Source organism: Paramormyrops kingsleyae, chromosome 8, assembly GCF_048594095.1.
Source record: "Paramormyrops kingsleyae isolate MSU_618 chromosome 8, PKINGS_0.4, whole genome shotgun sequence".
NCBI lineage: Eukaryota > Metazoa > Chordata > Actinopteri > Osteoglossiformes > Mormyridae > Paramormyrops > Paramormyrops kingsleyae.
Genome location: NC_132804.1, coordinates 4819652 through 4832370, shown reverse-complemented (window position 1 = coordinate 4832370; position 12719 = coordinate 4819652). Strand labels below are relative to the sequence as shown.

At 41.6% G+C, this 12719-nt stretch overlaps 1 protein-coding gene across 2 annotated transcripts; it reads left to right on the top strand.

Annotated features, from left to right (window-relative positions):
- Positions 1 to 4752: 4752 nt before the first annotated feature.
- her9 (hairy-related 9) lies at positions 4753 to 6676 on the top strand. 2 transcript variants are annotated; one of them, XM_023829497.2, is made up of 5 exons: positions 4756 to 4892; positions 5068 to 5144; positions 5367 to 5462; positions 5572 to 5659; positions 5799 to 6676. In XM_023829497.2, the coding sequence occupies exons 3-5, from the start codon at positions 5382 to 5384 to the stop codon at positions 6386 to 6388; spliced, it is 759 nt and encodes a 252-aa protein (XP_023685265.1). In that variant the 5' UTR covers positions 4756 to 4892; positions 5068 to 5144; positions 5367 to 5381; the 3' UTR covers positions 6389 to 6676. The 2 variants fall into 2 exon arrangements, with proteins under 2 accessions (XP_023685245.1, XP_023685265.1); XM_023829477.2 differs by having other exon boundaries at positions 4753 to 5144.
- Positions 6677 to 12719: the final 6043 nt, after the last annotated feature.

The window sequence follows — 12719 nt, the reverse complement described above, 5'->3', positions numbered from 1 at the left end:
TGTAAATACAATTCCTATTAGGCTTATGATGACACCCAAAATAAAGCATGATTCCATTAGGTCTGTTAACCAGCACACATCTTTAAACAAACATTTATCCATTAAAGGTTCCAGCTATTTGTAGAATTGAATTTGGGTGTTTTGTGAATGCGTGCGTGTGTTTCCCGTTAACACAAGTCGCTTGTTGAGATATCCAAATGCATCATTGTGCTACATTAAAGCATTCCCCTTGCATTTTAGTTAAGTGACCCTTTCCAAATCACCCAAATAGTCTAGAGACCGGGGTATATAATGCAGTTCTTTGGAATCTCCTAACAAAAGGTTTTTGGGGAAGGGGGGGTCTTCATGAGACGTGTGAGAAGAAAGTATCCAGAGATGTCAGGAGGCCCTTGGACAAACAAGTAAACTGCAGCAACCATCTGAGTTGACTTAATGTCGTTAGGCTACAGTCCACTTAAAGCAGAGAAGAAAGCCATGAATTGGTCCGGAAAGTGGCAGGACCTCTGTGTAGACAAGACTGGAACAGCCGATGAATGCATCACATTCATCACAAGGACACAACATTCTGCTCCACAGACGGCAAAATGACAAGAAGCCATCCAAATGAAGGAAAACTGAAGGAATGACAACAAAAAACGTAGTAATTAGATTAGGAGAGAATAAAGTGGAAATGCACCAAAATACATCACTGTCTCCTGCTTTTTGTTACGCTACTTCTGAAATCTGACAGAATATAATCAACTTTTACATTTATGTGCATAGCGTGCAGAATATTAAAGTTTTGCACCAAAACATGCACATTTATGCCCGATCTTTCTTTTGTTTTGATTACTCTGTTAATCTTCTCCACAAAATCACATTCATTTTCGCCTTAACAACAAGAACTATGCATTTTCCCTACAAATACTATCATAACTGTAGTCTGTTTTTATTTTATTTTGTTTGTTCTTTTGTTTGTTTGTCTTATGCATTCAACTGATTGGGATAAAACTGAGACCAAAAATCGCTGTGAGTCCATGATTTGACCATATTCATACTGAGTATGTTCGCTTCGCCCCCTTTTTAGATAAGTTCAATCATTTACACATAAACCTTCATTCATTTCTTTAAGTGAAAATGAAAGTGGACTCTTCAAGGCAACTTTAAATGCTTAACCACTGATTTTATACAAAAGTACATGATCATATACACATTCTGAACTGTTAAATAATTACGGACATAGCTTATTATCACTGTTTTCTGAAATATAGTCAGAACAGCAGATAGATCCCAAACACATCACAGACAGCACAAAAAGCCACAAACAAAGAGCTTCTGGGTGAAATGATTACGTTCTTAATCATGCCAGAACAGTTTATTAAACTTCAACATGTTTCTTCAACTTGTCAGAGTAAACAGAAATAGTAAACTGTAATGTAATTCCTTGAGGAAAATATTTTTTCGAAGAGGAATGAGGTAGAAAAGTATAGTGAGCTAAATTACATTATTATTTCCCTGAAGGAAACACCTTCAGTGGTAAGGAAAACGTGACTGTTAAATTCTAATTAGGCAGTTTGTCCTTTGACTTTATTAATATTTTAAATTAATGTGTTTCAACTTCTTTTTGTGATTTCTGTCATTAAATATGCAAGTGAACTACTATTTAAGGATATACTGTATATACATATATATAGAACGCCTACAGAACACTTGTAATAGATAATTATGGTAAGACAATTGTGTTGTTGTGGCATTACGGGTTTTTGTGGAGTATTTCCCAGCACCCCAACAGAAAAATACACAGAAGGAGGCTTAGTAAATACTTTGCTAGACTGTACCAGTGTCCCCAGTCCCAAAACAAATAAGGCAAGTGGGATCTGACAGCATCCACACAGCTGGCCTCAGAGGTCTGTGGATCCTCAGCAAACAAGCGTCCGACCGGCCACAGGATAACTGACCCAGGCAGGTGTAGAGCTCAAACACAATAGACCCCCCCCCCCCCCCCCACATCATGGAGACATTGCTGAAACTGCACTGTGCTTAACAGCTCTTCAGCAGGCGCCTTACCAACCAAAGATGAGTAACTGGTCTAAAGACAAATTATTATCTTTCTAAGGACAGAAGGTGAAAACAGCATGTTACTTAGGGTTCTACAGAAGAGATCGGACAAATACCTTATTGAAACATAGTTTGTGATGCCAAGAACTCACTTAGACACTGTACATTATTTACAAACGCTTCAAAATAAAACAGATGCTGTTGCACTTAGATTTTCTAGTTTTATTTTAAAAAACTATAAATGGGACATATTGCATAACCAAAGATTTTGGTTTAGCCGCGGTCACCAGTGTCATGCAGATGCTTCTAACACGTGTCCATTCCCCACATCCAAGTTACCCATAAGCAACAGTTCGTGCAGTAGTACAATTTAAGTCTACTTTTTACATGTTTAACAGTATTATAGTTAGTGCACCCAGGGCTCAACACCGGGGCGAATCCTGACGAACATTTTGATTAAAATGCAATTCGTCTAACACGTGGTATTTAAAAACCAAGCCTAGATAGGACGAGCTTTTTTCCTCAATCAAAACATTATACCACCGACAGAGAAGTCTTACCATGGACACGTTCGTACGTGTAAAGACAAGTGGGCAATCCGTGAGGGTAACATTGCAATTGTGATGTCACAACCTTCAACACTTTTTACGTTTTTAATTTCTTTTACGACTTTTATGTATTTAACGATAGCGTATTTTATGTATCAATAATGCTATTTTTAATCGTGCAAGTTTTTCCTTTGTTATTTTTTGCATCACCGATTGATGAGACCCCGCATTTTCGTTGCTACGCCTTGCGCCTCCTGGCGGAAACACTGCGCATTCGAAGGGAAAAAGCGAAGGGGAAAAAGTTCTCCTTCATTACAACAGACCACTTGCAACTAAATATATTTCTTAAATGTATAATGGTGTGTTATGATTGTATCTGTGGCGTGTGATAATTATAACGCAATGTAAGCAGAAGAAAGATAAAAAAAAATTCAGAAATAATTTTTAAGATTAGGGCTTTAAAACAGATGTTACATTGAAATGCATAGATTAGTTTCTGTTTTGGCCCATGCAAGATACTAGGCCTATATGAAAAATATGGCAACATTATTGAGAGAGGGAAATAACGAATTTGAAGCTGAATGGTAAAGGGTCTTGTTGCGCTTTGGTTTCCCGCTAGAGGGAACCCGCTACCCTCAAATGGGGAAAATACGGCCACCATTCACGACACATCCATCCATCCATCTATCTATCTATCTATCTAGAGATATTTACATAGCAAAATAGAATACTGTCAATTAGTATTTTATAATGGATATCATTTATCGTTATATGTCTATAATTTAATTTATTTTAAGTTATTTAACATAAGCTCTGTTTAAATGATTAGTTTTGCACAAGAAAATTAAAATAGTGTACAATGATGCTCTGTGTACGTATTAAAATTATTAGAAAAAAAATGTGTAAAATTTCACATTTCAGAGCTGCAAATTTCCCTCCATTATCGTAGTGACACTTGTGTTTACCTGTAAATGTTCATGTAAATGCGGTTGGGGTAAAACTTAACTCGGACGCAATGATTGCCTAAATATTTTCTCCAAGTTATTTGGCTTCGAGTTTTGCTCTTGGCATGACTCAGTCATAGTAAAAACCGGCCTTAATTGGAGGCTGTACGGCTCAGCACGTCCGCCACGAGTCTGCTGTAGTTAGACACAACCCCAGTTCCTGATGCCAGCCCAACAAACTAAGTGTCACTGCCTAACCATTTTACACTGGTAGCAAGAAAATGTGTTCCAGACAAATGCGATTTAATCAGCTCTGTTTACACCAATAATGCTTACACGACGTTGACGAAGTGTATACAAAACAAGATTTGTAGTGCGCTACTGTTGGCTGGAGGAGTGGTTTTCCCAGGCTTCAAGCGAGAGAAGCCGGATTCCCGCAAACGAGCTTTTCTATAGTTCCCGCTGCAGCCAATGAACACTCCCTTGGCACGTGCTCCACAGAGGACGGAAGGCGCGGCGCGGTCGCTCGCAGTGGGGCTGGCACGCGGACAGATGTTATTCTAACTTCCCCCACCCTCCCTTCTCTCCCGCTCTCCCTGGGATGATTGACAGCTCGAGGTTTACTCAGCCAATCATAAAGCACATCGGAAAATTAGCATATAGTGCTCGACTGCCATTGGCTTGCTGCGTGCCGCTGCAAAACCGCCTCGCGTGCCGAAACATCTATTATTCCTTTGAAGTGGAATGTTTTAAACGTTTGACCCAGTTTTACCCTAGAGTCAGTTCCTTTAAAAATAGTGGGTATAATGCATTAAAACACCCGTAATTTTTTATTTTCCAAGAGAAAGTTTAGTAGGCAATACATTAATGTGACGTTTATTAGAAATGGCATTTTTGGAACGTTTCTTGTTTTGGTTTATAAACTCTCACATCTAACGTGAAATCGAACACAAAAAAGTGCGCACAGAGTACCTTATTAACCAGAAATAAAGTCATTAGGGAACAGCCACCGCACTCCCCCAATTCCCCGTACTGCTTCACCACCTGACCAACTGCGCCGGCTACTTTGTTCTCTGTTCCTTGGGGGCTGATTGAGCAGCGCGTGACAGACAGCGCGGCATGCCGTCCAATCAGCTGTCTGCCCCGCGCCCAAAGGGTGAGTCCACGCGCCTATTGGCTGCAATGAGTGTGGGAAAGAATGCAGAGAAGGTTTCACACGAACTGGGAGCAGGCACGCCAGATATAAATATCACGGGCGTGTGGCACTTTTAAGAGCAGACTTGCGCAAGGCAGTCTAATGATACGTACGTTTGGATCAGCGCAAAAGACGTGATCGGTGGGACATGCACGCTTCACTGTGGCTGTAAGTCATAGGATCATAGAGCCAAACTTCTCTCGACGTCTTGCTGTTGTCAGACTCAAGGGATACTGTTTAGTCCTGTGATTCGACACATCAGAAAAGGATACACCAACTTGCACATCAAGAAAATTTATTGCAATTAAAATGCCTACTGATAACATGATGGAAAAACCCACAGCATCTCCAGCAGCTGGGGCACCAGCAAGTGGGTCTCACACTCCGGATAAACCCAAAAATGCCAGTGAGCACAGAAAGGTAAATATCCCACAATTTGACGCTGAAGAAATATAGCCATTGTAATTATACTTAATGTTTGAATTTCATTATTGTATTTGATCCGCAGAATTTTTATATAGTAATACATTTGTTGTCGTTTACATATCATAATATATTCCAGCACAGTAATGGAAGTAACCAAGTGTATCACCCTTTATGTATTGTTTTATTTATTTGTTCTTATTTATGTTATTTTTGCAGTCCTCCAAGCCCATTATGGAGAAACGTCGCAGAGCGAGAATAAATGAAAGCCTCGGTCAGCTTAAAACCCTTATTCTTGATGCCCTTAAAAAAGACGTAAGTGATTGTTTATAAATGCATTTATCACAGCAAAGAATTGGGCACTGTTGATGAAATACTGCTGGTGTAATCTACCCGTATTTACACTGCTTACATTTTTCCGCAGAGCTCAAGACATTCGAAGTTAGAGAAAGCAGATATTTTGGAGATGACGGTGAAGCACTTGCGGAACCTGCAACGGGCCCAGATGACCGGTAGGTATCGATTGCTATGTATAATAATTTATAATAAATATATATTAATGGATATGTGTATCATTATGTGTATCATATTTATTTGGTTCGTTGATCCCAAATTTTGAAAACTCACTCGATTCTCTTACCTCCCTCCTAGGTGCTTTGGCATCAGATACAGCCGTTCTCAGTAAATACCGAGCGGGATTCAACGAATGCATGAATGAAGTGACTCGCTTCTTGTCCACATGCGAAGGAGTAAACACGGAGGTCCGATCCAGGCTTCTCAGCCACCTGTCGGGTTGCATGGGACAAATGATGGCCGTCAGCTACCCACAGGCGGCCCAGCAGCAGCCCCACCTGCCTCCTCAGCCTCTGCACGTGCAGTTACCCCCCGCCGCCACTGTGCCCATCAGCGGCGTATCCGTGCCCTGCAAATTAAGCCCGGCCGAGGCCGCCTCACCGAAAGTTTACGGAGGTTTCCACCTCGTACCTGCAACCGACGGACAGTTCGCCTTTCTCATCCCTAGCCCATCTTTCCCGGCTGCCTCGACTCCGGTTATCCCGCTGTACGCTAACACGAACGTGCCGGTTACCGTTAACGGCAGTCCGGTGCATCCCGGTTCCGGACCCGCAGTGGCGTCCCCGGTCCAGGGCATGACGTCCTTCTCCGGCGTTTCGAAGCCCGTGAGCTCCGGGGGTGTTAGTGTGGAGTCGGACAGCAGCGAGTCTGTCTGGCGGCCCTGGTAGAGAGAATCGGCGAAGGCCTGGGGGGAGAAACACCTGAGAAATTACGAGGAATGTTTCCGTTTTAAGGAATACTCCTCCTGAACTGTATCTGAACAATATTTATTTGCTGATTCCACACTTTGGGATGCTGGTGATAGATATGTTCATGCTTAGTACAATGTTAATAGGAAAACGTTTTTTTATGGAAAAATATAGTTTTATAAAAACATGTCGTATGTCAAATGCCAAAGCTGTGTTTAATATTGCTTAGTTTGTGTTAAAAACTTTTTTTTTTTTTTGGGGGGGGGGGGGGGGTGGAATAAAATCTTTGTTATATGACAATATTGCTGTGCCTCATCACTGTCATTGCGGTTAGGGTTAAGACCATTTTCTTCTTGATAATGCTTTTATTTCATAACGATTAAACTGATTACTGTACAATGAAGGGAATAGTGCTGTACGATTTTCAGTAACGCTAGCCGACTTCAGATTTTACACATATGTGTTTGAAAAGTTTTCTGTGTAATATCTCCAATTAAATTAAGAGGCAATGCACTTAACGACCGACGCCCCTACGACGAATCAAAAATGATTTTATTTTATATACAGGCTGCGACCTTCATGGCTCAACAAAACTACCGTATAATAGTTATCTCCTGAACCTATTGATCCGTTTAATACGATTGTGAGAGAGAATAATTAGCCCACTAAACAAAATCCACTGCAGCAGTGCGATGCACATGAGAAATACTTAAATTACAAATAAAAACCATTAATGCTGTTATACAGTTAATTTTAAAAGGCGAAATGACTAAAATTGACCATGAATTTCCAATAAATACAAGGAAGACTCTTAAATAACCCCCACCATCAAACGCTCACGTTCACATGTCACAATCAGACGCACACAGATTTATTATCTCCAGGGTGTAAGCTTATCTTTCCCAGGCGTGCGGAGCCAGGGCTCATGTTGCTGGGCTTGGCCGCCTGACGCTCGCCGTGTGCCGGCCGCTGGCAGCCGCCGACTCACTCCGACTCCAAGCTTGGATTTCATTCAGTCAGCTGAGTGTGTAGGGCATCAAAGAACATAAAAAATACATTAAAAAGCTTACCTGTGTTACGCATTCCTCAAGAAATTACGTCTTTATAAATTATAGGCATAAATATTAATTATGGTATGTATATATTTATATATCATGATTTAATTAGGTTCTATCGCTTCAAATGTGCATGTTTACCAAAAAATTCGTTGTTATCGTCAAAACGGTGTTAAAAAAGTAATAGGTCTAACTATAGCTGGATGGGGGTCTGTTTATTTTACATAATTATGTTTAAGTGAACGTGCCCGTGTGATTGTATAATTCTGAAAACCTATTCTATTATGTTGCTGTGTAGGAAAATGAAATGGTTCCTTTATTTTTAAATTTCCCTTATTTTTATGATCTTTTTTATGATATATGTAGAATTTAGCTACTTGTATAGCTAAGTTACACATGGCTATCTTCGTGTCTGTTCCTAGTTTTTGTTTGACTTTTCCATTTCTACACGCCGTCCTGTCTAAACTGTAAGTTGCCCTGGAAATTACAACGAAGAGCGTTTCTCTTCTGCTCAAACAGGCGATATTACGCGGCTTGCCTTTGCACACCAGCCGGCGGCGTGCTGGCTGTGCGGCTGCTCCTCGTGTGCTGCGTGTCTGTGTTAATATTTCAGAGACGCTTGTGTGGCGCTGAGGTCGTGAGAACCCGGCGAACTAAACTGCTTGCGGTCGGGCGCCGAGCCAGTCGGTAAATCCCCGCTGGCAGCCCGGGTCGCGGACTGGCCACAGCGCCGTTCTCGAGAGGTGAGGAGGCGCGCGCACGCGGCAGCCATAAATTGGGGTATTACATTACAGCGGCGGCTCCCCGCGCGCACACCCACCGCGCTCCAGCCCGAGGCTGTAGTGTTTTGTAACGCGCATTTCTAGAAACAGTAATCATGAAAGTTGGGTTTATTATACTTAACATGGGAAACGTCAAAGCCCGCATTTAGTTTTGATGTATTGTAAGGTACAAAAAAGCTGAAGTAGCCTATGTAAAAACTGTAGGCATAATTATTCAGACCCCGAATTCTGCCTGTCCGAAATATTCAATCAGGCAGCATGGTTTAGCGCAATATTTAGTTATTCAAAAAAGGACATGTAAAAATACTTTATTTGTGAAGACATTTTAGTTAAAAAAAACTAGGGTATAAAAAGTATTTATTATAAACAGACCCTTTTTGTTTTACGTATTTGTAAAACAAATGCATTAATTTATATTAATTTTCATAGTTGTTATAGGAAATAATTAAAATCCGCATGCATTTCATATGGGTTGCCTGTTTTTGCTGTGGATACATCATGTTAACAATTATGAACTGTTTCTTCAAAGGGCCGATCGAGTCTTCCAAGCAGCAAACGTGAAAATGCTTTTGCAACTTGCCATAATTCGATGTATTTTGCCTTCTGTAGGGCTACATAGGACGACAACGTCTGTTCTCCATACCTTTGATATGCCGAAATATACTAAACAGAATCAGTTATATATACGGGCAATTCTCTTGTCACGTTATATTTCGATGTATAAACTATCAGGATAGACTTTAACCCATTTGGCACATGACGTTTCAACTTATGGCGCTGAAAGTCGGAACAACCAATAGACTTTACTCAAGTTCTTTTGTATCACCCGTAGCTATCAACAGCTAACAACAGTAGTCATTTGGCCTCTGAGCCATTGCAAGCTAAATAACACATTGCTATGTTTCATACTCGCAGCGGGTTTGTAAACAATTATGCAGGTTTTTATTATTTTAGAAAAAAAGGTATGTTTGCCTTGTTTCAGATACCGTTGATCACTTATGTAGTTTAAGTAATTATCCGTTCGTTAATGTGATTCACGTGTATTTCGTCCAAGCTATAAGCAACAGTTCTCATCATTCAGTGAGTGCGTAAGTCCTCCGATCGGGGGGACTTGTTGGTATAGTGACGCGAATGAATGCGGATGGCCCCCGGGCGTTTTTCTCATTAGCCAGTGACCAATGGGGTCTTTCTGTCTGCTAGTAGCGCCTTATCCTGGAGGTCCGGGTCGGGGGCTCTGATGTGGCTAATTAGGTTTTCATTCCGAGACACTTGTCAAGTCCATAATGTCGGCTTGATACCGAAGGCTGTGAAAACAACAGAATACCTTCACGAAATGCATATATAAAAATAAGGCAGAATTTCTGTAGATATTTTTCGATTTAATATGGTATCGTGCATTTTGAATGTTAATATTTTCTGCTTTAGTTAGATGTTACACCGTGTATGGGACACTCACTTATCCAGGACAAAGTAAGGGGAACCTAGCGTGTCACAGGAAGCACACAGCAGAAAGAAGTAAGAGGGGGGAGGCAGCGGGGCTGTGCCTGGCTTTCGGAGGGGCAGGAGCTGAAAGGTTAAAGGGGGGGGGGCATTCAGTACAAAACACACACACACACACGTGCCTGGATGGCAGCCCATCATATGGCAAACACACACACACACGTTTGTGCTCATATCTTTGTGATGACTTTCCATTCATTTCTATGGGGAAAACTCTAATCCCAACTATGACGACCTGAACCCCTACCCAGCCCTAACCATAACCATCAGCAACCAAACAGAATATGAGACTTCTGACATTTTTAGTTTCCTGATTGCAGTCACAGATTTTTATAGTTCGAGTTTCCCCACTGTTAGCAGAAATACATGCCACAGCAGTTATGGGGCGTAAAAATGTATAATAGACCGAATATGTAAACTTTTATGGAGGACTGACGCACACACACGGGAAACTCCTGTCTCTTTTACCTTCAAAAACAAAGCTTTATTAACACTTTTCAACGTCGTCTTAGCTCACAGTTGCCTCCCTTCGGTCATCAACACAGACTCATTTACATATGTCCAGTTGATAATTGAGAGCACATTTTTCATTTCTGCCAACACTCACACCGTCAAAATAACAGGTTTTTGCTGTTCATAATACTGATGCAGGCGATACGATGTGATAATGTGAGAATAGACAGATATGGCTGGACCAGCACCTTAGGCAAAATAAATGCACCTTCAGCAACTCACAACTTAACCAGTCAATACAGAGATGAAATGAGCTTTACATAGTTTATCTTAACAGACATACATTTAGTTAATAGCGAATCTAGGTAGTTTGTGAACAAAAAGTAACGTGTTGGAGCTGGAAATGTTTTGTCAGGTTTTGTGCTGACTACACGGCACGGTCACCGTAAGATCCCTGCTAATCTGCGCTATGAAATCTCTCCCTCTCCGGGGCTGCAGACTGCAGCTTGATCTGGGAGATCCCCAGATGTTGTCAAGCCAGCTGCAAGATATAATCCCTCCAGTGTGTCCTGGGTCTGGCTGAGCTTCAGGAGGAATAGTCCAGAATGCCCCCGTTGTGAGCTGATTTCATGGCATTCTTACCTGTGACACATTTTAGCTTGTATTAGGATATAGTATTTTCAGTAACAACATATCAGCTAATGGGGAATTCCGTGTTCCTCTGCTTAACCTGTCCTCCTGTCAGGTTGGTGATAATCTTTAGAAGCGACCTAAAGGCCATATGATAATTTCACGAGCTGTAAACAGCACCTGCCGTGTCAGCAGGAGAAGCGCTGACCCGTATCTGCCTGTGTCATGGAGATGGCCCTGTAAGCAGGGCCGAAAGCGTGACAAACCCGAGGAGGTTGTGTCACCGCTGTCTGATTGGTCGAGGTGGTTATGTCACCACCGTTTGATTGGTCGAAATCGTCGATGTCTGTGAATTATCTGAAGGAAAAAGGGTATATCCTATATATCATTCATTATTAGCAGTATCACACGTCGTGATGTACTGGTCCATTCCCGAAACTCAGAACTTGAAAATTTCCAGCCATCTACTTAAAAAAGTACTATAGAACCGCTGTACAGAATGGATCTGTAATGCTAATTCACACAAGCGAATGCTAATTCCAGTAGCGCTTGGTGCTAACATAAGATGGCAATTCTCACAGACTTGCTAGCACATAGTAAATCATGATGTACACCATGTGGACAGTATATATACGCCCCTTTGGTTTTTTGGTTACTGTTGCTCTCCAAACCCAACAACGCCTTGATCGAGTCGAACCTTCTGCAGTGGAAATCCGAAGTGAGCCGGAACCGCGCTGTAACTAGTCTCTTCACGGCATGGCTCAGGTATGGCTTGGTTCCTGTATGTCAGTGGAAAAGTGCCAGACTAGTATTGGATTATCTCCTAGCAGTACAAGGGGGGCTTATCCTATTATAAGTGAGGAGCTGCACTTTTATTCCTAAGTGTTCTGATGAATTCCACGCTCTAGCCACCCAGATCCACGGAGAGAGCCACAAATACAGAGAATTTACCCCCCAGGGGGAATATTTGGGGAGGCTGATAGCATCTTTGGCTCTTGGGGTTATTTCATGACAGAATGTGTTTTAATTGTGCTCCTTTTTTAATTAATATATGTCCCATATGTTCCATTAATCACCTTCCAGTGATTACGTCGCCTGTGTTAGACGAGGAACATGATGCATATGAGGATGTTGAGGATATTAAGGATGTGATACGAACCCTCAGGAATACTGAGATCAGAATTGTCAGCTGATGTTACCTGCATGAGGTCTGTCAGCCAGTTCATACCGGACAAGAGAGGAATTTCACTTTTTTTTCCCAGATTGGCACTGGGAGATTTTTCCCTTTTTCACGCTTCTTCTTGAAACGGTGTTATGTGTTGTGTTTTTGTTTCTGTTTCTGCAGTTAATAGTTCGTGTCAGAATCTTAAAAAGGGGCAGTGTGGAATCTTACACTTTATGCCAATAATATCAGACTATCAATTATGGTTTGACAGTTTGTTGTTGATCAGACTTTTTGATTAATTATGATTAACTGATGTTTATCATGATCTGCTTTTTAGATAAACCATTATTCATTATTATTAGGCCATAGGTTATTCATTGTACCCTGCTGCCCCTGTGACCTGAGGAAATGGATGGATGGATGGATGGATGGATGGGTGGGTGGAAGGATAAATTTAGTTTTTATAGGGTGATGTCACTGTGGCTGTATCACTGAACTGCACTTTTATACATTGCGGAAATAACTGACCTGGCAGCCATTTGAACTGCAATCACCTTGTAGCTCAAAATTGAACGTGGTCATTTCATGTTTGGCGACTGAAGGAAATGCTTCACATGCCTGAGCAGAGACACGGAGGTGGAGCAGCAGACTGAGTCTGCGGGAGAGTGTGCTCCTCCTGCACCTGTTCTCCTACAGAACAGGCAGCGGGGGAGGACCAGGGAGCA